Genomic DNA, 26,395 nt, shown 5'->3' with positions numbered 1-26,395 from the left:
CCATTTAATCTGCCTTGATGTGGTTTTATTGTTCGACATGATAAAGCTATGATAACACTGTTCACAAGTTCTTCTGGTATTAAAGAATTAAAATATGTAAGTATGAAGAACCTAACTATTAAAATACTCCTGTACTCTTAAGTATTCATAAGTATATTCACTTACTTGCTATGAGACATTAAAGTACATAAATATCTAGTAGAAAATAGTATATATATATTTGTGTTAGAATATTTAGGCTAAACTTGATCAATAAATATGTTCATAAGTGCAATATTAAAGTACATAAGTATAAAGTATCTAAATATTGAAATACACATTTTAAATCTGCATAAATGTACAAACTCAGTAAGATGACTACTGAAATATAATAATTAAACCAATAATTATAAAAGTCAATAAATGAAAATAAAGAATATCAGCAAATGACAGTGTACGTCTACACACCTGAAGCATTTTATCAGGTCACAAGACTCTGGAATGAAATAATTTCAGTGAAGATACTCCTTACCCAGTTTCCCCGGAGAGCATATGTGTTACATTAGACTCACCTGACTAGCAAAATCAATTTTAGTGCAAACTTACCTTCCAAATGCATTAAATAATGATACTATTTCTTGTCTGGTTAGCTGGAATTCATAACTGGGTCCACTTTCTGGCATATTTGCTATCAATTTTTCGGAAAACAAGATCTTCAGAGCAGTACCCAAACCCTGAGTCTATAAGAGAAATAAAAAAAAGGAAAAATAAGAAAATTCTTCAGACAAAGGATAAAATAGGACATGAGACTGGGCTAGATTTGCTTACCTGAAGCTTTCCCCAGAGTCGACATTTAAAACAACCAACGCAATCCATGATTCTTGAGATATTTCTAAAGTGTAGTCGAAAGTCCTCCTAAAAACAATTTAACAGATTTTATTAAGATGAAGTATTTAGTCAACCAGTGTTCTCTCTCCAGACCTCTCCACATGCCTCATGCTGTGCAAGGTACTACGGGGTGCAAAACCAGAGAGCGAGCGAGCTGTCACCAGCGCCTCCCGCATATGGGACCTTTACACAGACAATCTCAATCTACTCTGCAAATCCAGAAATATGCATGATTATAATAAACATCGAACAAATTAAAAATACAGGATTCAAAAAGGTTAGGTAACTTGCCTAAGTTTCAACATCTAGTCAACAGCAAACAGAACATAGGCCTGCCGCACTACAAAGCTAAACCGCCTGAACTATGTGCAAAGGTAGGGAGTGTGGGTATTTATTTCACCTAGGGATTAAGATCCCGCATCAGAGGACCTGAGTTCACTTCCCAGCAAAAGCTCCTGACTGCAGCGCACTGCTAATGTGAACTCTAGGCAGCCATGGCGATGGCCAAGTTGCTGGTTTCTTTCTACCCAGATGGGAAACATGGATTTTTGTTCCTGGCTCCAGTCTAGCACCACTCCTCTCCCCACCACTGCAGGCATCTGGGGAGTGAATCAACCAATGGGCATTTTCTCACATTTTCTCTCTCTGCCTTTCAAATAAAGACATTTTTTAGAAATACACACAGGTAGCTTAATTGTGGAGTCCTGCTGCATGTGATGATTAACCATGTGTCGGGGACGGGTGAGGGGAGGCCAGGACTCGAGGGCATCGTTTACCACAAAAAGGCAGGAAAGGGACGGAGAGGGAAGAAACACCAGTTTCATGACAGTTCAGCTGCAAACTCACTTCCTGGTATTAACATTATTATTTACATATAAAATATACAAAATATGAGACAGGTGTTGAGGCACAGAGAGTTAAGCCTCTGTCTGGGAGGCCAACATCTCGTATCAGAGTGCCAGCACACGTCCTGGTTCCTCTGCTTCTAAGCCAGCTTCCTGTTAAGGTGTGTGGCAAGGCAGCAGAAGACGGCTCAAGTGTAAGTGCCTGGATCCCTGACACCCATGTAGCAGGCGGGGTTGCAGATCCTGGCTCCTGGCTTCAATTTGGTCCACCCCTGGCTGTTGTCATTTGGGGAGTGAATCAACAGATCAAAGATCTCCTTTTCTGTGTCTCTCCCTCTCTGTCACTCTGCCTTTCAAATACTGAAATAGATCTTTGAAAAAATACCTATATATATATATACATATATATATACACACAAAAAAATAGGGAACATCAATTACAAGTACAATTAAAGTCCCCTATTTATCTTCTCAAAGTGTTAAATCCCACCCTCTATCACTATGCTGAATTTGATGTTTATTTTTCCCTTTTCGTTTCTATATTTTTAAATATCTATGTATATATTCATAAACATTAGTGTATTATATTGTTTAAATATAATAAAGTAACATGCAACCAGCTCATCAAAAAGTAGTATACAGGGGCTAAGACTGTGGCTTGGTGACTTAAGCCACAGCCTGCAATGCCAGAATCCTATATGGGTGCAGGTTCAAGTCCTAGCTACTCCACTTCCATAGCTACTCCACTTCCAATCTAGCTCCCTAATGGTCTGGGAAAGCAGTGGAAGACGGCCCAAGTGCTTGGGCTCTTCACCCAGCTGGGAGACCTGGAGGAAGCCCTGGGCTCCCGGCTTCGGCCTGGCCCAGTCCCGACCATTGTAGCCATTTGGGGAGTGAACCAGTATATGGAAGCACACTCTATTTCTTTCTCCTCCTCTCTCTGTTACTCTGCCTTTGAAATAAAAAAAAAAAAAAAAAAAAAAAAAAAACAAACAAAAAAAAACCTTAAAAAAATTGTAGCACTTCTGTACAAGATTATATTTGCTTGTATAGATATGGTCCAAATTCTGTATTTGAATCCATGTTTATTCAAACGCTTGAATGTGGCAGCTCTTGACTAAGTATTCATATGGCATGCACAGTGAGCAAGGGTGTTGTTTACAATGGCCATATAAACATCATAAAATTAAAACCAAGCATAGAAAATAGCATGGATTTTCTGCATAAGTGAACTTAATATGCTAGCACCAAATTAACAGGCTAGAAAATAGAACAGGAAAATAACCCCTGTGACTTCCATAAATAACCATGCCCAGTAACCTGAGTATATCCCAAAATTGTCTCAGACCAGAAAAATTTGATCCTGAAAATAACCAGAACCTAAATCTTGTACAAATTCTCCTTGTTTAGGCAGACAGCTTTGTGTCTTCACTTTAAGCTACAGTCAGGCGGCAGAATGCTCAGACGTGCTGTGCGGATATGCTGTGATTTATAGTCAGTGAAACCGATTAAGTCTTGCCCAAATTCTCAAATGTTTTATAAGCCTTCATATTTTGAATTGAACCCTAAGTAATTATTTTTCATGTATCAGAGGCGGGGAACATCTGGCCCCCAGGTCATGTAAGGCCTGTGAAATCATTTGCTCTGGCCCTGCCAAGGCAACTGCAGGGGGCACTCAAAATTCAATACATCTACATCAGGCTAATTTTTAAGTTGATAATTTTGTATGGTCCACAAATGATGTCATCAATATCCAAATGGCCCTTGGCAGAAAAAGGTCCCCCACCCCTGAATTGTAGGTCTTCTGTTTCTAACTATATAATGATAGAGTCCAAAGAACAAAATGTAAGCTTTTTTAAATGAATTTATGACTTTTCAAATCCATGATGTTTACCAGAAATTATTTTAAAAAACTCTATTATTAACATGCTTTTTTGTTTTTCACTTCTTTCCTATAAAAGACTCAGAAAAAAATGCTGTTAAATAAGAAGTCTCTAAATAAAGATCTCAAAGCTGAGTATTGCAGAGTTTTGATCAAATTAAAACACTGTAAGAAATATTTCTAATTTGCACAATCTAAAAAGAGCCTATGCCAAAACATTCTCCAATAAACTGGCGGGGGAACTAAAAATAAGAAACATACTGAAAATAGTAGGAAAAAGAAGTCTGATTGAAACATCCTCCCCCTCATTTCCAAGTTCCTGGAAGTTGTTCGGAGCTTATATAAGCACTGCGGTATGTTTTTGTAGCAAGAATGCTTTAAGTAGGAGGTAGATGGGAGGTCAAAAATAACTATTCTCTAACAGCAAAAACCAAACGCAAGAAACAGCAGCTGGGGGCATCTGGGTTCAAGTCCCAGCTCTGCTTCCAACTCCAGCTTCCTGTTAATGCACACCCGGGGAGCAGCAGGTGATGGCTCAAGTACCTGGCCCTACCACCCCCAAGGGAGTCCCAGAGTGAGCTCCCTGCTCCTGGCTTTAGCCTGCCTCGCCCAAGCTGCTTCAGCCTTTGAAGCAGGAACCAGTGGATGGAAGCTGTCTCTTTTTTAAACAAAATGAAAATAAATAATTTTTTTTTTAAAAATTTGTTTACAAGTTGCATAAAATCAGATTCTCTCATTGTGGAAAGCAAGCATAGCAAACGCAGGAGGACTGTTACAGCCTGCTGATCCTGAGGCCACCTGCCTTCGCTGTCCAATGGCTATGGTGCAGAGAAGAGTGACGCCATCTTCCTTGACTCCCCCAGACACTGGAGATCCCTCAAGGGAGGAGAAGTGTTTTCTAAATCTTCCTGGTAACACCTCACACTTACATGGTGTGGAGACCAACGTACACGCTCCGAGGTGGACTCGTCTACAGCATGCCCCTTAAGAAGAGACAAGGTGATGAGCAGACCCCACCTTACGGGGTTCCAGGTCTGTTCTCTCCAGGACCATAGGCTGGCATTCCTCCTTGCCTTTAATTCCCAGGTAATCACAGGAATGACAAAGCACCACACTGTACCTTGGGCCCCTAAAGACCCATGTCACTTCCAGAATCCTCTTTAGCAAGAGACAGACTCTACGGTCACTCATGCCCTAGAGCCCGCCCCCTTAGTTTAGCACCTCTGTTAATTACCTGTGAGAGCCATCTGAAGTGTGCCCACCAGCACTGTTACACACAGTGCAAACAGCATCGTAACAGGCCTGCCTTTCGACTGTGGTTTTTTTTGAGGAAAAGAATGATTTTCATTTTGCTTTTAATTTTAGGATCCATATCAAGAGTGACTGCTATGCATACAGTTTTATTCATTTTAATTGAAAAATAACAATTACATTTGCTGATGGTGTGCAATGTGATGTTTTGATATATGTTTAAAAGGCAGAAGGTTCAGGGGCCGATGCTGTGGCATAGAGGGTAAAGTCCTGGCCTGAGGTGCCGGCATCCCATACAGGCACTGGTTCGGGACCCGGCTGTTCCACTTCCGATCCAGCTCTCTGCTATGGCCTGGGAAAGCAGTAGAAGATGGCCCAAGTCCTTGGGCCCCTGAACCTGCGTGGGAGACCTGGAGGAAGCTCCTGGCTTCGGATGAGTGCAGCTCCAGCCATTGTGGCCATTTGGGGAATGAGGCAGCAGATGGAAGACCTCTCTCTCTCTCTCTGCCTCTCCTTCTCTAAGTAACTCTGACTTTCAAATAAATAAATAAATCTTTTTAAAAAAGAAACAAAATAAAAGGTATAAGGTCCAATCAGGCTCACTGAGAAACCCATTACCTTATGTACTTACTGGTTTGTGGTGAAAACATTTAAAACCTACTCATTCAGCAATTTTGAAATATCCGATGCATGAGGATTTCTTTTTTTTTTTTTTTTTTAAACATTTCACTTATTTGAAAGGCAGTGTTAGAGAAAGAAGGAGAGATTGAGAGAGATCTTCCATCCTGTGATTCACTCCCCAGATGGCTGCAATGGCTGCGGCTAGGCCAGGCCGAAGCCAGGAGCCAGGGAGGAGCTTCCTCAGGGTCTCCCATGTGCGTGCAGGGATCATCTTCCACTGCTTTTCCAGGCGCATTAGCAGAGAGCTGCATAGAAAGTAGAGCAGCCGGGACTCGAACCAGCACCCATATGGGATGCTGGGGTCACAGGCAGTGGTTTAACCCACTGCGCCACAGTGCCAGCCCCATGTGATGACTTCTTACAGTCACCGCTCTGGGCAGCTCATCACTAAGGTTCATTCACGCTCTCAGCTGAAGCTCGGCACCCTCTGAGCAACAGGCCCCGAGCCCAGCCCTGGTAAGCAGCACTCTACACACAGCTTCACATTCACACCTGTGGCGGTGTTCACAACTCTGTGCCTCGCGGGGAGGCTCAGGTGTGAAACACTTACCTTTAGTTTGTGAGCTTCTTTTTTATCCCCAGCAAAAAAGGAATTCTCATCAAAATGCAAAGGAAATGACCTGCATTTGAAAACAGAATACTCATTTTCTTGTATCACAAATATTAAAAGTGCTGCTAATTCAGTACTTTCATGTATTAAATATATTTAGAATAGGTAATAGAGTGGTTCCTGAAATATAATAAAATCAACACTCCAATGCCCCAAAACAATCCTTGTCCTTAATTATAAATGCTGACTGTACAACACAGTAAGAGGGTACTTCAAAAACGAACGGAAAATGAACTGGAATGTGCACTTTGCACAAGCTTTCTGAGGTATCCTGTGTTCCATGAGAACCATGCACGTATCAAATAATAAAGTATTGGCTCTTAAAACCAAAGCTGTGGCCAGCACCGTGGCTCAGAAGGCTAATCCTCCACCTGCAGCGCCAGCACCCTGGGTTCTAGTCCCGGTTGGGGCGCCAGATTCTGTCCCGGTTGCCCCTCTTCCAGTCCAGCTCTCTGCTGTGGCCAGGGAGTGCAGTGGAGGATGGCCCAAGTCCTTGGGCCCTACACCCGCATGGGAGACCAGGGGGAAGCACATGGCTCCTGGCTTTGGATCAGCGCAGCGCGCTGAACCAACGGCAAAGGAAGACCTTTCTTTCTGTCTCTCTCTCTCACTGTCCACTCTGCCTGTCAAAAAAAAAAAAAAAGCTGTGTGCCTTTTAGTACCTTGGGTCAAAACACAAATTTCCATTCTAAAAGACCTCGGAGCAAAAATGGGCTTTTAATTATTTTCTAACTAGCTCTCTTTTCTCTAAATAACTATTTCAGAATCTAGTAAGTTGTTACATCTGATAATTTACTTGATTTCATGAAGGATTTCCAGAAGTAATTTTTTGTTTTCTGCATCCTGAATTTTATTTCCGGTGAAAAGTTGAAAATCCGGGCGCTCGAAGAAAGGCAGCACTTTAGACAGAGCCCTTAATTCTATCAAGTAGAGAAAATACAGGTTCTTCAGCCTTCTCGGGCCTTCTCCCTCGGTCAAAACCCCATCAAATCGCTGCTGAAATTCTGTAATGTTGTGTCCCCATTTCTTTTCCAACCAGGTATCTGGGAGGAAAAAAGAATTAAATTTTAAAAACTCAACTTTAGAATTAATTGTCATTTTAATTATATTGGGTTACTTATGTCTGTAGAGGTTACATTCATGTGTTATTTTAAAACTGTAAAAATGATTTTCATCACGTAGCCTTAAATAGTTCTATTCTAATTGCTTTACTTTCTAGAACACAGCACTAAAGTAAAACAAATTCAGTGTTTTACTGAGAAAGCAGGTTTTCCTAAAAATCAAATTCCTGAACATCAACATTCATAAAACCTAAACACACAATTTAAAACTGAGTATCTGAAATCACTGAGTTTGAAATGCTGGCGGAGATCAGAGTTCCTGTGTTCTGTGTCTAAGACAAGGAGACAGTAATTCCAGAAGACATGTTACTGATGAGGATCAGCCCTGGTCTGACTGTGCCACAGTGCCCCCGGAGCCCAGAGAGCAGGAAACGCCTCCCCCAGCAGAGCTCCAGGCCTGCGGCCGGCAGGCAGACTACACACGGGTTCTGCGAGAACACCGCTGACAGGTAGCATTCTGCGCTCCTACGAGTTCTGTTAATGCCCACAACGAAAGAGCAGAAAATTCCCAAAGTGATGTGTACGGCTTTGAGCAGTGCTTTGTAAGAAGGTGGAGGCAGCTGAGAATGTGCTGAACCCTTCATGCGTTGTACCTCGGGTGCTCACTCTCATCACTGCACTTTCAATGCCTACCACTCACTCAGGGCGCTCTTTCCCAGTGCACGTCAGTTCCAAGAACATGTTAATACATGAAAATGCATAGAATAAAATGAATGAAAGTGAATGGTACATACCTTGTAGAAGATACCTTGCACTCAAATGCACATTAATGCTTGCATGTAGCCCAGATATCAGTCTGTAGAATGCTCTTTTTTCTACACACAGGCCTAAAAAAAGGCAGTGATTGGGAAATAAAATTCCGTGTGAATCTTTCAATATAAAATTAATTTCAAGTATCTTTAAATTGAAAAAAAGTAACATATAAATGTGTTTAAAAATTTCCAATTACCTTCTAGCCAACTGTAAAAAGTATTCTCTGAAATTGAAAGAAAATTAAGTCACAAGGTTTTAACAATACAAAAAGTTTTTCAAAAGTTTTAACACATTACAGCGAATCTGTGACAAACGATGGTTTCCAGACTGCCTAACCTAGAGGCCCAGGTCTTACGTGCAGCTTTTCCAAAGAAAGCAGCGAAGCAGCTGGTATGGACAGTTGTGACCCGCTCTGTTGCTCAGGCCTCAGCATGGCCTTAGGCAGCCCCAGCCTCACAATTTTCTAAATAAACTCGTTTTGGTTTTCTGCTTTAAATTTTATTTATGTATTTGTGAGGCCGTGAGACACAAAGAGCACAGAGCGAGAAAGAGAGAGGGCTCTCTCATCTGCTGGTTCATTCCCCAAATACCACAAGAGCCAGGGCTGGGCAAGAGTCAGACATGACAAAGGGATAAAACCCTAAAAATATAAAAAGCTTATAAACCAAATTAAAATTTTAAAGTACCCATTAAAATAAAGCAATTAGCATGAATAGAGAAAAATTCACAAGGAAAAAATATAGTAATAACAGACAAAAACTGTTCAGTCTTACTTATAAAATGCAAATCAGGACAGAAGAGATAGCCCTTTCCCTATCGAATTAGTAAAGATGAAAATAGGATAATAATGCTGAAAAGTGCTAGACAAAATTAGACAGACAGGTAGACAGAAACAGGCATCAAAACATTTGCACACAAGCAGTGTGAGATGGTAACCAACAGCACAGGCCACGGGGACTGGTGTTGTGGCATAGGGCCAGTTCAAGTCCTGGCTGCTCCACTTCCAATCCAGCTCTCTGCTATGGCCTGGGAAAGCAGTGGAAGATGGCCCAAGTGCTTGGGCCCCTGCACCCAGATGAGAAACCTGGAAGAAGCTCCTGGCTCCTGACTTGGATCAGGCCCAGCTCAGCCGTTGTGGCATCTGGAGGGAGAACCAGCGATAGAAGACCTCTCTCTCTGTCCCTCTGTCTGTAATTCTACCTCTCAAATAAATAATCTAAACAAACAAACAAACAAACACAGTCCCTGGAACAAAACTGCCTGCTGTGAACATAAACTCCTGTGCGCTGTGCATCTCAGTCATAAGTTTCTGGTGAAGTGCTGCCTCTCTCTGGGACTCATTTTCCTCATGTTAGCGTGAGGATAAAAACAATGCTTACCTCCTCAGATTACTGGAAGGACTGAATAAAATCATATTAACTGCTTAGAGCGGCTAGCACACACAGTTATCAACATTAATTATTTGGGGGTGGTAGAATTCCAAGTGACTTCTTTCCTTATTTAAAAAAAAATTTAAGATTTTTCAATTTATTGACCATGAATTGGGGCACTGGGAGATCACACTGCTCGGAACAGCCTGACAATGAAGTCTTCGGTTCAGTTTTATAATCTTCAAGTAGCTATTCTCCACTTGATCTGATTGTGGTCTCATCAAATACTCACCCAATATGACAGCTGTCAGGAATAGCCCTTTGCTATTTGGCCAAAATCAACACATACAAAGCAGACTGATCCTCTAAGGATACCCACAGAGGCTACCGACCTCTCCTCCGCTGACAAGAGCCCGGCTGCCGTCCTCAGAAGACAATGAAACAAGACAGCCTCCTCTCATCCAGCTACAGCAGAGAATTAGGTCAATGCCCCAGATGGAATAAGGTTACTCACAACTAGAAGTTAAGAGACTGCCTCTACCAGTAACAAATATGAGGCATCTTTGGAAAAATAACGTTACTGGGGCAGGGTTGTGGCTTAATGAATTAAGCTATTGCCTACAATGCTGGCATCCCATATCAGTATAGACAGATTCAAGTTCTGGCTGCCCCACTTCTGATCCAGCTCCATGTTAATGGCCTGGGAAAGCAGTGGAGGATGGCTCAAGTGCTTGGGCCCCTGCACCCACATGGGAGACCTGGATGGAGTTCCAGACTTCTGGCTTTGGCCAGGCCCACCCCTGGTTGTTATGGTCATCTGGGGAGTAAGTAAACCAGTAGATGAAAGGTCTGTCCTTCTCGGTCATTTTGCCTTTCAAATAAATAAAATCAATTTTAAAAAAAAATAATCTTACTGCTAAACAATGTGTCTTCAAACAATACAGTTCTTTTTTTAATATTTATTTATTTAAGAGGGAGAATTAAGGGTAGAATTGAGAGGGAGAGACAGAGAGAAAGGTCTTCCTTCCGTTGGTTCACTCTCCAAATGGCTGCAATGGCTGGAGCTGTGCCAATCCAAAGCCAGGAGCCAGGTGCTTCTTCCTGCTCTCCCATGTAGGTGCAGGGGCCCAAGCACTTGGGGCATCTTCTATGGCTTTCTCAGGCCATAGCAGAGAGCTGGATTGGATGAGGAGCTGGATTGGACTCGAACTGGAGCCCATATGGGATGCCGGCACCACAAGCAAAGGATTAACCTACTGCACCACGGCGCCAGCCCCAAACAATACAGTTCTGAATCAGCATTTACCTACTACAATTACTGTAATATAAAGTACACCAATAAGATAGCAATCTTAACAGACTCCAATATCCTGTTATTCAGACATCATACAAAAGCAATTCATAAAAATAACAGAGGGGTCCCACACTATGCACAGGATAAGCTGCCACGTGTGACACTGACATCCCATATCTGAGTGCCAGTTCAAGTCCCAGATACTCAGTTTCCTATGCAGCTCCTTGCTAAAGTGCCTGGAAAGCAGCTCAAGATGGCCCCAGTGCTTGGGCCCCTGCCACCCACATGGGAGACTTGGATGCAGCTACTGCCTCCTCACTTTGGATTGGCCCAGACCTGCCTGTTGCAGCCATGTGCAGAGTGAACCTATTGAGTGAAGATCTCTCTGTCTCAGTCTCTGTCACTCTGCCTTTCAAATAAATATGCAAATCTGTTAATACTTATTACCATTTTCAGAAGATGGAGGATTGTGAGGAAAAGCAAAGTGCAGACTTGCAGAGGACAGCAGTTTTTTAATGGATGAACTAAGGCTACTCCCATTGTTACCCACATCGTCTCAAGAAAAACTAAAGTCATTTTAATCTTACCCTTGAAGCAAGAAGACTCTCGAAAAAGGCTAGGTAAACCTAGAAAATGCTGACATTTTTCGCACCACTATTAACTTAGACTTGCCAATGGTAGCGACACCCAGGAGTTAGCAACTCTGGACTCAGCACTCTGATCATGCCCCAACCCTTCCTGTGTGAAACTTAGTAGACCTGGAATTCAACCAGGAATGGAGCCGGGAAGCTATTTCCCTTGCCTGGGGTGGCAGGATGAGCCCAGTGGCCACACTGAGTGGGAAAGGCATGAGGCTGGATGCCAGAGGCCGAAGCAGCTCTCTGTAACGCCCACCCTCAGCCCCAGCCATCCTCCTCAGCCCACGCCTTCACTTCCAGAATTCCAGGTCAAGAGATAAAAATGAAGTTCTTCTGAGTCTCAAAGGTGGGAAGAGAAAATAAACGCGGCCATAATGAATGCGTGAAAGTGTAAGCACATTCATATACGTAACATAATGATGCAGAAGTTCCACTTACCTTTACTTTTTCCTGAAAAGCAAAACGACAAAGTTTATTAGTATAAACTCCTTCCAGCTGCCCATTTTATAATGCTACACTTTCATAAAAATAGGCTTTTCGTAATGGTTAGTTTTGGTCCATCTATTTATCCATACAAATGAAACGCCAGAGTCGGACGCCTGGGACCGCAGCTCTGTCTGGGGATGCTAACCAATTAGCGCTACTCAAGTTAGCGGCACTGTCTCCACAAGGAGGCACACAGAGGAGTTCAGCCCACGTGACAGCGAATGTGGACAAGGAGAGAGAAAAATCCAGTCTGTCACCGAGAGGATTCCTAACTATTTCAGGACTTATTTAGCTGGCAGAGCCTTTTCCCACATTTATTCATCCTAAAGCTGTGATATAATTTGTTAAAAATTTGCATTATTGCTTTGAAATCTCCAGACTGACATTTAAGTTTTACCCTGAGTCAGCGATATTTTCAAAGACTATTTGTGAGTTTTAAATTACACAGAAGGCGCCAGTTTGTGTGCAGCTGCCTAATGACTATTGAAAAATTCTCTTCATTTTGCCCCCTTTTCTTGAATGCCTTTTTTATCAAATTAATATATCCTTACAGCAAATATGTTTAAAAATAAAAAAGACACATACAGAATTAAAAACTATTCATTACCTCTCCTGCCCAAAGATAAACAACATTTATGCTTTGGTAAAAGTCCTTTTTCTTTGTGTATAGATATAGAAATTTCTATAGATATAGAAATTATATTAGATACAGATATATATATAGATACATAAAATTTCTATAGATATAGAAATTATATTAATTGTGTTTTTTAAAAAATATACATGTTGCTTTAATACCTGTTTCCTTTCCTGGATGTACTTTTGCTTTAAATGAATACAGATTTGCAGCACAATTTCCTATGGCTATATTCTACTGTGTGACTGACTATACCATAAGTCACTTGGCCCATTCCCTAATGATAAACATTTAAATTGTTCCCATTTATCTATAAGGTAACTGAGGGTGGTTAATTCATTTACTAAGTCATAATGTGAGTTCACCTCTTGCCTAAAAATTTGCATTTGCTCTGATATCAAATCAAACAGCTTCCACTGAGTCACCACATCTGACTATGAACAAACCCAAAAGCTTGGTTTAAAGATATTTCCTAATCTAAGAAAGACAAATGTGCCAGCAATTAGGGAATAGTATAATCTCATCATTTTCCCAGAGGAAATTTATATTAATTGACTACATGACATCATCCCCTTTTAAATGAACTTTAAAGAATATAAACCTTGCAGGTGTTCTGAAAGCCCATCAAAGATTTTATCAGTAAGCACATATTCACAAACAGGGATGTATATTTTCAAAGGACAGAGTCTGAAATCATACACTGAAACAATTTATTCACAAATCCTTCTGCCTACTGAGGACCGGGCAGGGTTTGTGAGTTCTAAATTTTTTTTTAAGATTTATTTTATTTATTTGAAAGAGTTAGAGACAGGTAGAAACAAAGAGAGAGTTCTTCCTTCTGCTAGTTCACTCCCCAGATGGCCACAATGGCCGGAGCTGCACCGATCCGAAGCCAGGAGCCAGGAGCTTCTTCTGGGTCTCCCATGTGGGTGCAGGGACCCAAGGACTTGGACCATCCTCCACTGCTTTCCCAGGCCATAGCAGAGAGCTGGATCGGAAGAGAAGCAGCCAGGACTAGAACCAGCACCCATCTGGTACCTACACAGTGTCTACCTCAACAGTAAATGGTGACTTGTTTCTGGAATTAACAAGTTATCACTATTGGAGACAGGCCCAGCCAGGGAGGAGAGCAATTTACTCTGACTGTTTGTCTAACACACCACTTCATGTATTACATATCAGACTGGTTATTAAGAGAGAAAGGCTGGGGCCAGCGCTGTGGCATAGTGGTTTGTAAAGCCACCACCTGCAGTGCCGATATCCCATATGGGTGCCTGTTTGAGTCTTGACTGCTCTACTTCCAATCCAGCTCTCTGATTTGGCCTGGGAAAGCAGTAGAAGATGGCCCAGGTTCTTGGGCCCCTCATCTGCATGGGAGACCTGGAAGAAGCTCCCGGCTCTTGGCTTTGGATCGGCACAGCTCCAGCCATTGCGGCTAACTGGGGGGTGAACCAGCGGATAGAAGATCTCTCTATCTCTCTGCCTCTCCTTATCTCTGTGTGTAACTCTTTCAAATAAATAAATAAATCTTTTTAAAAAAAAGAGATAAAGGCTGCCCATAGAGACCAAGTACTAGGGTAGGATAACAGATACAAAGATAGTAATTAAACAATGCTACATGTGGAAAAAGGCATAGGCGGGAAACAAAACACGGCCCATGACCACTGCGTGAGGCGAGATGGCAGAGATTACTTCCGGTTAGGAGAATGAAGGAAAGCTTAGTGGAAAAGGCAGCATTCGGGCCGGACCTCGAGCATAAGCAGAAAATGAAAGATGTTACTGTTATATAAAGACATGTGAATTTGAAATCAGACTCCCAATATATGCAGCAACTTCAAGTTTTAGGAAAAAAACTGAGAAGCCTTTTGGATATCTATTTATCTGGAGGATGACTAGAAACTGAAAAACTACACAGAGAGTAGTGTGTCTACAAAAATGAATATAAGAATAAATATATAAGTGAATCTTCATCAAGAACATTCTAATATCATGTACTTCATCATGAAAAAAATCCTCTCTACTAAAGTATAACTATTTTAAAACTATCTTTGCACTGTGAGGCACAACTTCCCTGGAAACAAGACCATGGCTTATGTGACTGCAAGCACGCCTGGCATTTATCTTGCCTTCCCCTCTTTCCAGCCAAAGTTCACTGGCTGATCAATACAACGATGCAGATAAACAACCTACCTTGACCAGAAGCCAAAGGATTCAAAGGCCTTTTAATTGTCTGTGGCCTGGAAGAAAAAGAATTCAAAATACTATATTAGACATAACTATATTACCAGTCGTGATATAATGACTTAAGTGATATTATCTCAGGAAGTTGCTTAATGACTATGTCTGAAATAAAATTGTTTCACTGAGATTATAAAACACTGGTTTTCTTGAATTGCTGTAGAAAAGTCATGGGCTGTTGTTTTAGTGATAATAACTCCTGATCTTTTCCCACTGTGGTGACTAGCAAGGCATTTTCTAATCACTTCTTCAAAGGAGAAAAAGGGGCGCTGGCACGGTGGCGCACTAGGTTAATCCTCCACCTGCGGCGCCAGCATCCCATATGGGCACCGGGTTCTAGTCCCGGTTGCTCCTCTTCCAGTCCAGCTCTCTGCTGTGGCCCGGGAAGGCAGTGGAGGAGGATGGCCCACATGCTTGGGCCCCACATGGAAGACCAGGAAGAAGCACCTGGCTCCTAGCTTCGGATCGGCGTAGCTCCGGCCATGTCAGCCATTTGTGGAGTAAACCAACAGAAAGAAGACCTTTCTCTCTGTTTCTCTCACTGTCTGTAATCTACCTGTCAAATAAATAAATAAGTTTTAAAAAAAAAAAAAAAAAGAAAGGGCTTGTTTTTTTTAAAAAAAAAAAAAAAGAGAGAAAAAGGATCAGTCAAGCTCTTCTTCTAGGTCACTGAGATGTTTTTATATACATTAGACATACATATATGCATGTGCGCGTATATGGAACAGTGTGAAAATACGCAATAGACGCACTAAAATTAAAAAATGGAAAACCCCACTTAGGTCATTTTTTTTTTTTTTTAAGATTTATTTATTTGCAGCCAGCGCCGCAGCTCACTAGGCTAATCCTCCGCCTTGCGGCGCCGGCACACCAGGTTCGAGTCCCGGTCGGGACGCCGGATTCTGTCCCAGTTGTCCCTCTTCCAGGCCAGCTCTCTGCTGTGGCCAGGGAGTGCAGTGGAGTTTGGCCCAAGTACTTGGGCCCTGCACCCCATGGGAGACCAGGAGAAGCACCTGGCTCCTGCCATCGGATCAGCGCGGTGCGCCAGCCACAGAGCGCCGGCCGCGGCGGCCATTGGAGGGTGAACAAACAGCAAAGGAAGACCTTTCACTCTGTCTCTCTCTCTCACTGTCCACTCTGCCTGTCAAAAAAAAGAAAAAGAAAAAGAAAAAAAAAAGAAAGAAAGAAAGAAAATCTAAAACATTTAAAGAAAAAAAAAGATTTATTTATTTGAAAGACAGAGTTACAGAGAGAGAGGTCTTCCATCCAATGGTTCACTCCCCCAGATGGCCACAACAACCAGAGCTGCACCAATCCAAAGCCAGGAGCTTCTTTCAGTCTCCCACGTGGGTGCAGGGGCCCAAGCACTTAGGCCATTTTCTACTGTTTCCCAGGCCACAGCAGAGAGCCGGATCAGAAGTGGAGCAGCCAGGACTAGAACCGGCGCCCATATGGGATGCTGGTGCTTCAGGCCAGGGCTGTAACCCGCTGTGCCACAGCACTGGCCCCAGGTCATCATTTTTTTTTTTAAGATTTATCTATTTATTTGAAAGGCAGAACAGTAGAGAGAGGCAGAAAGGGAGACTGGGAGAGAGGGAGGAAAGGACAAAGAGCTGACCTCTCTGAGTCCCAGAGTCTCCAGCTGTAAAACAGGAGGCCCCACGGCACAGGGCCAGTGCGGGGCCTGCCGAGAACGTGCACACGACGGGCTGAGCACAACACCAGTGTGTGCTCCAGTTATTCTCTGAGATCCACTTAACTTCAAGTGTAAAGCAACGAATAGAACTACAGCCACGGAAGGAGGAGTACAGAGCACCAAAAAGGGGAAAGCGAGCACAGTTCCCAATCTGCCCTGTGTGGCCGCTGACCGTCTGTCCTCGGGAAGTGAAGGGAACCCCCGGAGGCTACAGTTCCCCATCTGTTAGATGAGATTCCACAGTCTACCCAGCGACATCTGTCAAGTGCTCACTGTACTCCCACAATGACCTAATGCTAATCCAAGTCTTTTAAAAAAGAAAGATTTGTTGAAATTTGTACCTAAATGATTCCCCAGAGAACTGGATTAATGAATAGCTATGTTTCTGTGTCCAAATACTAACAAAGTAAACTTGATTTGTAATTTTAAATTATTACAATTTTGTTTATTTAAAAAACTCATCTCCACAGAAACTCCTAGATGAAGGTGACACATACTTGAAGCAGTTTTCTTCGTAGATGACATTCCATATCTTCCAAGTATCTGGTCCCTTATAGCCCGTGTAGCGCTCAGGATTAAGCAGCAAATCTACGTACTCAGCATCCGGGGATTGTATGTCTGTAAGACAAAGTGCTTCGTTAAGTCCTTCTTCTCTTCAGTTACCTGACAGGGCCGGTACACAGACTGTATCCCACTGATTCTCAGGCACTGTGACTGCAACAACGCAGCAGGAATTTTAGAATCACTTTTCAGGAGAAAGAAAATGAGGAAAAGAGGGAGAAATAAACACAGCCACATTGCCGGAAGCTCTGGGTGCAGAAATGTCTCGGCAGTTAGGAACTAGGGCTCCGGAGCCACCGTGGGCGAGAAGCCAGTCCCCTATTTCCTGCTGGGCTACAGTGCTGTCACTTTTTATTTGTTGAACTCTTTATTTAGTGAGGCCAAGAAGCCTTTGATTATAATGTAAATTAAAATATTATCTCAGAAAAATGATAAATAAAACTTAATAAAAAAGAACCCAGGTCCCACTACTTATTTCTACTGTAATAGAATTTCAGGGCTAGCGCTGTGGTGTAGCAGGTAAAGCCGCCGTCTGCAGTGCCACATCCCATATGGGTGACGGTTCGAGTCCCAGCTGCTCCACTTCCAATCCAACTCTCTGCTTTGGCCTGGGAAAGCAGTGGAGGATGCTTGGGCCCCTGTGCCAGTGTGGGAGACCCAGAAGAAGCTCCTGATCACCCCAGCTCTGGCCACTGTAACCATTTGGGGAGTGAACAAGTGGATGGAAGATCTCTCTGCCTTTGCCTCTGCCTCTCTGTAACTCTGCCTTTCAAATAAATAAATAAATCTCTAATTTAAAAAATTATTTCAAAACAAAACAATGGTACCCAGTCCTCCAGGGACTCTGGGATATTACTTAGTACATCAATACCATGCTACCCACAAAGCTTAATGATAGAAACCAACAAAGAATGAGCAAGTGGCAAAAATGAGCTGCAACAAGCAAAGTGGGTGACAAAAATTCACAAAGGGGATGACCAAGGTGCATCTAATAAACTCTATCAAGCTTTCAAGGGGAATAAGGAGCAAAAAAAAAAACAAACAAAAAAAAAAACAAACCACAAAGAAGCTGGGTTACTTGTATCTCAGCTCACCTCTCAGAAGCATAAGCTAGGAAGAGGGCTGCTTTTGGAAGCAGCACACTGAGGACAGCTACACATGACGGACGTTAAATGCGGAAGTGGCAATGAAATAAACTTCAGAAAGTCAATACAAGAACTTAGCAAATCAGCAGGGAATCACCTAATTCAGGAAGGGATAATTCTGTTCCTTACAGTTAATACCAAAGGCAACTGCCACAGTATAGCAAATTATAACACATTCCTTTAAAAAAAAAAAAAAAGAAACCTCTGAATTTTAAAATATATAAATAATGCTCAGTATCCAAGACCTTAAAACACAAACCCATCAAGAAATGACCAGATTTTTACCTAATTAGAGATAAACATTCATTGCCTCATAATTTTAGGGCAAACACTCTTCATCTCCCTTCAACTTAATAAAAACAAAAATGTTACTGTAACCCTATTTTGCCACCAGACAAAAGCACAATTTCTAGTTAGGTTTTATAAAATACCCTCTGCACTTCACCTCTGTTACATGCATACGTATTTCCCTCTAAAGCAGTCCTTATGAAAATATCCACACCCGTTAGGTAGCAGAAACACACAGATGGGAAAATGATGCTCACTTAACTATCATGTAAGAGGGGAATCCTGATTCTCACTCAGTGCTACACATTATAGTCTCAAAAGGAATGAAAGTTAAAGGTTTTGTTTTGATTTTTTTTTTTATTTGACAGGCAGAGTTAGACAGGGAGAGAGAGAGACAGATAGAAAGGTCTTCCTTCCGTTGGTTCACCCCCCAAATGGCTGCTACAGCCGGCGAGCTGCGCCAATCCAAAGCCAGGAGCCAGGTGCTTCCTCCTGCTCTCCCATGCGGGTGCAGGGCCCAAGCACTTGGGCCATCCTCCACTGCCCTCCCGGGCCACAGCAGAGAGCTGGCCTGGAAGAGGAGCAATCGGGACTAGAACCCGGTGCCCAAATGGGATGCCGGCACCGCAGGTGGAGGATTAACCAAGTGAGCCACAGCGCCGGCCCTTGATTTTTTTTAATTGTATGCGCTCATTTGAAAGGCAGAGAGACAGACAGTTCTCACTGACTGGTTTACTTCCCAAATGTCCAAAATGGCTGGAGTTGGGCCAGGCTGCAACTGAGAGCTACAAGCTTAGTCCAGGTCCCCTGTGTGGGTGGCAGGGACCAACTCCTTAGCCATCCCAGCTGCCTCCCAGCGTGTACACTAGCAGGAAGCTGGAGTCAGGAACCAGAGCCGGGATCAAACCTAGGAACTCGGACACGGGACACCACTGCTAGGCCAGACACCTGCCCAGGCAACTAAAATATTACCATCCTTCTCATAACAATTGCAGGCCTAGAGATATTTGCTGTATTCTATAAATTCAGTTCTGTCTTAGGTCTTACACAACAATGTTTAAAGCCAAAAAAAAATCTGTGGCAAAACTGGCCAAGTAAGAGGGCTGGAGGAACACTGTATCTCCTTCCCATTGTAGCTATAAATCTTGGCGGTGTCTACAACCCCTGACCCAGCACCCTGGGACCGAATGGGCTTTGGAATTGAGACCTTTACAGGTGTTACCAAGGCAACAGAGCACAGGCCATACCCTGAGCGCTGCTGCGGGAGGGGCGGCAGCGACCTCTAACCCACACATCAACATTTCCCATTCCCATGGGGTGAAAATGTTCATCTTACAGAGCTTTGGGAGTTTGGAATTAGAAATGGGGATTACAGATACTTAGGTGCCAAAAAAAAAAAAAGTTAATATTTTCTATTAAAGGAAGCTCTTTTTCAAAAAAAAAAAAAAAAACACAAATTAAATATACTTTTCTTTTTTCTTTCTCTTTTATGGGAATTGAAGGCTTCATTTTTCACTTATATTTAAATTATCATTCTTTTTAGTAGTTTTTAAAGGCCATTAATCCACTGCAAAGGAACCTGCAAAATTCAATTTGATTTGATGTTTTTAGCCAATTAAGAGGATAAGAATTCAACTTAGAAAATAGGAGATATCAGAGAAAGCAGAGTGAGCGAATCCATAAGCCGTGATCAAAGAGTTCTAATGGGTGTCAGAGCTCCTGGATCTGAACAGCACCAGCACTCTGGCTGAGCTTCAGATGTCACGGACTGACTCAAGTTCAATGTGCTCTCCTCCAACAACAGCGCCAGAGCCCGCTACCGAGGAAAAACACAGCCCAACAGCACTGCAACACAGGCAGATTTGTTTGTAATTTCTACATTTTAAATACATTTATATGTGCTTTTAAATATGCAAAATGCGGCCGGCGCTGCGGCTCACTAGGCTAATCCTCCGCCTTGCGGCGCCGGCACACCGGGTTCTAGTCCCGGTCGGGGCGCCGGATTCTGTCCCGGTTGCCCCTCTCTACTGTGGCCAGCTCTCTGCTGTGGCCAGGGAGTGCAGTGGAGGATGGCCCAAGTCCCTGGGCCCTGCACCCCATGGGAGACCAGGAGAAGCACCTGGCTCCTGCCATCGGATCAGCGCGGTGCACCGGCGGCCGCAGCGCGCTGGCCGCGGCGGCCATTAGAGGGTGAACCAATGGCAAAAGGAAGACCTTTCTCTCTGTCTCTCTCTCACTGTTCACTCTGCCTGTCAAAAAAAAAAAAAATATATGCAAAATGCATAGATAGGGAGACAAAATGAATTACACATAAACTACCAGATATTCAGAACTGTAAGTCACAGGTAAATTTTTCTGAAACTGAGTTCTCTGTTTAAATATTCTTAGGCTGTGGTAAAATATAATAAAAATTTACCAGTTTCACCACACTTAAATTTGCAATATTATGAAACCATCACTATCATCCCAAAAGAACTATGTTCCCATTTAGAATGAATTTCCTATCCCCATTCTCACCTCTGTAACCCCTAATCGACTTTTCTGTCTCTACCAATTTGTCTATTGTAGGCATTTCCTGTAAATGAACTCATACAATACTTGTCCTTCTCTGACTGCCTTTTCCATTTAGTATGTGTTTGAACTTCATTCCCTTTAAGTGACTGAAAAGCATTCCATTGCACAAAGGGCCTTCAAAGCCTTATGGAAAAAACAGAATTAAAATATAATGCGTGGGGCACGCAGTTGGCATAGCAGTTATTGGGATATCCAATCCTCTGTAACAGTGCTGAGTTTAAGTCTCAGCTCCACTCTCAATCCCTGCTTCCTACTAATGCACACCCTGGTAGATGACACATGATGGCCCAATTAGTTGGATCCCTGCCACTCAGGTGGGAGACCCAGACTGAGTTCCTTGCTCCTGCCTTTGGCCTGACCCAATCCAGGCTGTTGCAGACATTTGGGGAGTGAATCAAAAGTTGGGAGGGGCCGGCACTATGGCATAGCAGGTTAAGCCACCATCTGCAGCGCCGGCATCCCATATGGGTGCTGGTTCGAGTCCTGGCTATTCTACTTCCAATGCCGCTCCCTGCTAATGTGCCTGGGAAAACAATGGAAGATGGCCTAAGTACTTGGGCCCCTGCACCCACATAGGAGACCTGGAAGAAACTCCTGGCTCCTGGCTTCGGATCGGCCTAGCTCCAGTCATTGAGGCCATTTGGGGTGTGAACCAGTGGATGGACGATGTCTCTCCCTTTTCTTTCTCTGTAAATCTGCCTTTCAAAGAAATAAATAAATCTTTTTTTAAAAAAATGATGGAAGAGCTCTCTATATCAGTCTCTATGCTCTGCTGTTTTTTAAATAAGTAATTTTAAAATTTTTTTAAATAATTCAAATTTTTTGCAAACTTCTCGAAGTCCCCTTATGTGTATAGACCACATCTTGTTTCTCTATTCATCTTGTAATGGACCCATGAGTTATTTCTACATTTTGACTATTGTGAATTATGCTGCAATGAACACTGGTATACCATTATCTGTCTGAGTCCCTGTTTCAATTCTTCTGAGTAGGGAACTATTATACCAAAGAATAATTCTGTGTTTAGCTTTTTGAGGCACCACTAATCTGTTATACACTGTTTTTAAAAGGATGGTTTTAGTGGAGGACATTTACTGCAGCAGTTAAGATATTGCTTGGATCACCTGTACTGCACATCACAGTGCCTGGGTAGGAATCCCAGTGCCAATTCCAATTCCAATTTTCTACTAGTGTTAACCCTGGGAGGAGCAGGTGATAGCTCAAATACTTGGGTCCCTGACTTGCACTGGGGACACCAGGGTTGATTTCGGGGCTCTTGGCTTCACCTGGCCCAAACCTAGCTGTTGCAGGCATCTGGAGAGAGAACCAGCTGATAGAGGACATCTGTCTGTATCTGTCTCTGTCTTCTTCTCTCTCTCTCTCTCTGCCTTTTCAAATAAACAAAAATGTAAATAAATTTTCAAAGAATTTTTTTCTTAGGTGGAATTTGAAGCAATGCACACAATAAAAATGTACCATCAGCTTCACAGAAGTTGTCTGAAGAGTCATCATGCTTGGTCCACTGAAGAACAGCCTTCTGCGTCTCCTCACTTCAAACAAACAAACAAACAAAATACTGTTACTCCTTTTTAAAGTTTATGCACGGCATGAAAAGAGGTATAAAACACTGCTGCAAAAAGAAAAAGACCAAACCTCAGGGATTCATCCACTGCTCCGAGCCGCTCAGCCTGCTCACACTCCTCAATGAGATTATTCGCTTCTTCAGAATACTGCAATGAAGGGGACACACAGAATGTGGCTACTGTATTCTAAACTTTCAAAAATTACTTTAGAAATTACTGGAGGGGGCCAGGGCTGTGGCGCAGCAGGTTAATGCCCTGGCCTGAAGCACCGGTATCCTATATGGGTGCCAGTTCAGGGCCCCGCTGCTCCACTTCCAATCCAGCTCTCTGCTGTGGCCTAGGAAAGCAGTGGACGATGGCCCAAGTCCTTGGGCCCCTGCACCCGCGGGAGAGACCTGGGGGAAGCTCCTGGCTTCAGATTGGCGCAGCTCCAGCCGTTGAGGCCAATTGGGGAGTGAATCAGTGGATGGAAGACCTCCCTCCCTCCCATTCTTTCTCTCCTCTCTCTCTCTCTCTGCCTCTCCTCTCTCTGTGTAACTCTAACTTTCAAATAAATAAATAAAAAAGAAATTAAAAAAAAGAAATTACTGGAGGCTCTTTCTGTGCCTGGCTTCAAAAATTTTTGCACAAAAATTTATCTTTGAGCTCTATCGTCCCACAAACACCCTGAGGTACCCGCATCTTTTCTACTTGGCCTGACCGGCTCCTGGGACTTCTTCACACATCACTCCTCACCACAGCACAGCTGCCAAGTCGACAATGTGATCAGGAGGACACATACTCACTCAACAGATGCTCACGGAGTCCCTTTCATGGCCTCGTTGGCGAGATGACCATGCAAATTACTGTCCAGACTGGACACTAAAATTACTGACCTCTAAAATTACTGAGATAATTTTTTGAAATTCTCTTTACTGAATGATAACCTTGTTTTATTATAATTATTAGTTCAATTCAAAAATTATTGTTTAAAATAAGATTTTCATACATAATTAGGTTCAAAGGATAGAAGGATATGATGTGTTCAACCTACAATCAAATGGTTCAGGAAATAATTTGTATATACAAAAAGTACAATTTAAAAATGTGGCAAAATATGAAAAACTAGTCAATCTGCAGAAAGAGTATACAGAAATGCTTTATACTAATCCAGCAAATTTTCTAAGTTGGAAATTATTTCAAAATAAAAAGTGGGACCGGTGCTGTGGCAGAGTTGGCCAAGTCGCCACCTGCAATGCTGGAATCCCATATGGGTGCCTGTTCCAGTACCGGCTGCTCCACTTCCGATCCAGCTTTCTACTGTGGCCTGAAAAAGCAGCAGCAGATGGCCTAAGTCCTTGGGCCCCTGCACCCACATAAGAGACCTGGAAGAAGCTCCTGGCTCCAGGCTCCTGGCTCCAGATGGGCTCAGTTCTAGCCATCACGGTCATTTCGGGAGTGAACCAGCAGATGGCAGGTCGGTCTCTCTCTCTTCCTCCCTCCTTTCCGCCCCCCCCCCCCCACCTCTCTGTAGTTCTTCCTTTCAAATAGATAAATAAATCTTAAAAACAAACAAACAAACAAACAAACACGTAAAAATACCTATGTGAAAAGAACAAAGTGGCCAATGCTGTGGCATAGTGGGTTAAGGCACTGCCTGCATCCCAAGTGGGCACCAGTTTGAGATCTGGCTGCTCCACTTCCAATTCAGCTCCCTGTTGATGGCCTGGGAGAACAGTGGGAAGCAGCCCAATTGCTTGGGCCCCTGCACTCTCATTGGGAGATCTGGAAGAAGCTCCTGGTTCCTGGCTTCAGCCTGGCACAGCTCCGGCTATTGGGGCCATGTGGGGAGTGAACCAGTACCAGTGAATAAACAATCTCTTTCTCTCTGTCTCTCCCTCTATGCCTTTAAAAAAAAAAAAGAAGAAGCTGAGTAACCAAAACTCACACCAAGCACTTCAAAATGAGATATGCTCATCTCAATATGTTCTTATTTTTAATTTTTCATAAAATTGTACACAGTCCTCTTCGTTTTATGGTTAATCAACTTGAACTAACCATCTGTCAGTATTATTTTCAAATAAACTGGATGTTATAGAATACAGGTAACTACAGAGGTACAAACAAAACTACATTATAATCCAGATCATAAACCTATTGCATTTACATGCATCCTTGCCTTCCTTAGCTCTTGTCCAACTGATTAGAGCTTTCCTCATTTAACGTGCTCAACTCCTCCCTAGTTTTTGTAGGAACAAATATCAAGGTCTTTGTTTACAAGTTTTATTATAATAACTATAATTTTCTAAACCTTTAAAAGTTGAAATTTAGGTTTTTTCTTTATGTATTCTATTCATTGATAATTTGAATAAAAATGTTCCACTCATTTTGAAAAAATTGTAATGAAAATGTAGAGGGTTAATTCATTTAAAACTGGCCAAAACCTCTGGGAGACCCCTGTGTTGTTTTATGCAATCCAAGAGTACTTTAGGGGGCCAGCACTGGGGTGTAGTAGGTTAAGCCGATGCCTGAGGCGCCAGTATCCCATAAGGGCGCCAGTTCCTGTCCTAGCTGTTCCTCTTCCTAAACGGCTCCCTGCCAACGGCCTGAGAAAGCAATGGAAGATGGCCAGAGTCCTTGGGCCCCTGTACCTACATATGAAACCCAGAAGAAGCTCCTGGCTCCTGGCTTCGGAATGGCCCAGTTCCAGCCACTGCACCCATTTGGGGAGTGAACCAGTGGATGAAGACCTCTCTGCCTCTCAAATAAATAAATCTTAAAAAAAAAAAAAAAAGAGTACTTTAAAAAGTCCACGGAAGGGGCAGGCATTTGGCCTCGAAATTAAGACACTGTTAAGGTGCCCAGGTCGCACATCAGAGTGCTCTGATTTGACAGCAACTTCTGTTCCTGACTGCAGCTTCCTGCTCATGTGCACTGGGAGGCAGAAGTGACAGCTCAGGGGACTGGACTCCTGACAGCCACGTAGGAAGTCTGGACTGAGTTCCACCACTGGCTTTGGCCCCAACCAGGGCCATTATGAGTCCTGGGAGAAGAAACTAGTAGATGGGACTTCCCCCTGTGTGTCTGCCTCTCAAAAAAAAAAAAAAAAAAAAAAAAAAAATTTTAAAAAGCTGCTAAATAGTTTATAGAAAAAATGTAATTCAAATATGTTTATTTTGATACAAAAAATTTTAAATCCATGCATAGCTTTTTCATACTAAGCATTTTCCACCAATCCAGTTCCCAGATAATGCACCTGGAAAAGCAGCAAATACTTGGGCCCTGCCACCCATGTGGGAGACCAGATACAGCTCCTGGCTTTGGCTGGCCCAGCCCTGGCTGGTGCAGGCATTTGGGGAGGGATGGAAGCTCTCTCTTTGTGTCTCTCCTTCTCTCTCAGTAATTCTGCATTTTAAATAAATAAATTTTAAAAAGTTTTTTCATGTTCATTACGTAAATAATATCTAGATTTTGACAATATGGCTTCTATGTTAATTGGTAAAATGTCATAGTTTGTTTGGACACAACAATGAATAATTTATGTACCTTAATTACAAATATATCTCTGGTCTACAAATTTCTTGATTTAGTACAGATACTGTTTCTACCAAGGACATTGTATAAGCGTATTGTCACCACAAAGCAAGTATTTTGTCTTCAAATTTGAACTTAGACTGAATTTATACTGGCATTCACGATAATTATAAGTGCTTTCCTTCAACATAACGCTTTACTCGGTCCGTCAGGACAATTTTTTTAAAATCTTCTGTTGAAATTATTTTATCTTTGACACAGTTTGTGATGACATCGTTGAACTATGTACAAAGTTGTTCTGCCTCTGGAACCAAAAAGTTCTAGCAATGACTTCACGCTCTGTGTATGGAAGAAAACGTGGA

The 26,395-nt window shown here is 42.7% G+C and overlaps 1 protein-coding gene across 4 annotated transcripts in view; it reads right to left on the bottom strand.

Moving 5' to 3' along the window:
• ERO1A (endoplasmic reticulum oxidoreductase 1 alpha) overlaps positions 1–26,395 on the bottom strand; it is a 50,918-nt gene that overhangs the window by 2,650 nt on the left and 21,873 nt on the right. The window contains exons 5-16 of one of the 4 annotated variants that reach the window (XM_051822854.3): positions 22,591–22,667; positions 22,414–22,487; positions 16,867–16,987; positions 14,626–14,672; positions 11,751–11,762; positions 8,207–8,233; positions 7,992–8,084; positions 6,933–7,179; positions 6,077–6,146; positions 4,524–4,577; positions 808–894; positions 586–719 (exon numbers count right to left, since the gene is read on the bottom strand). In XM_051822854.3, coding sequence (XP_051678814.1) covers positions 586–719; positions 808–894; positions 4,524–4,577; positions 6,077–6,146; positions 6,933–7,179; positions 7,992–8,084; positions 8,207–8,233; positions 11,751–11,762; positions 14,626–14,672; positions 16,867–16,987; positions 22,414–22,487; positions 22,591–22,667 — 1,043 coding nt within the window. Of the gene's footprint in view, positions 1–585; positions 720–807; positions 895–4,523; positions 4,578–6,076; positions 6,147–6,932; positions 7,180–7,991; positions 8,085–8,206; positions 8,234–11,750; positions 11,763–13,132; positions 13,424–14,118; positions 14,184–14,625; positions 14,673–16,866; positions 16,988–22,413; positions 22,488–22,590; positions 22,668–26,395 lie in introns of those variants that run through there. The other 3 variants (XM_051822858.3, XM_089309706.1, XM_089309707.1) reach the window with 3 other exon arrangements.

This window comes from Oryctolagus cuniculus, chromosome 12 (assembly GCF_051225735.1).
Source record: "Oryctolagus cuniculus isolate XC-2025 breed Fujian yellow rabbit chromosome 12, ASM5122573v1, whole genome shotgun sequence".
Taxonomy (NCBI): Eukaryota; Metazoa; Chordata; class Mammalia; order Lagomorpha; family Leporidae; genus Oryctolagus; species Oryctolagus cuniculus.
Note: the sequence above shows the minus strand (reverse complement) of the source record. Positions and strands in the feature narration are given on the sequence as shown.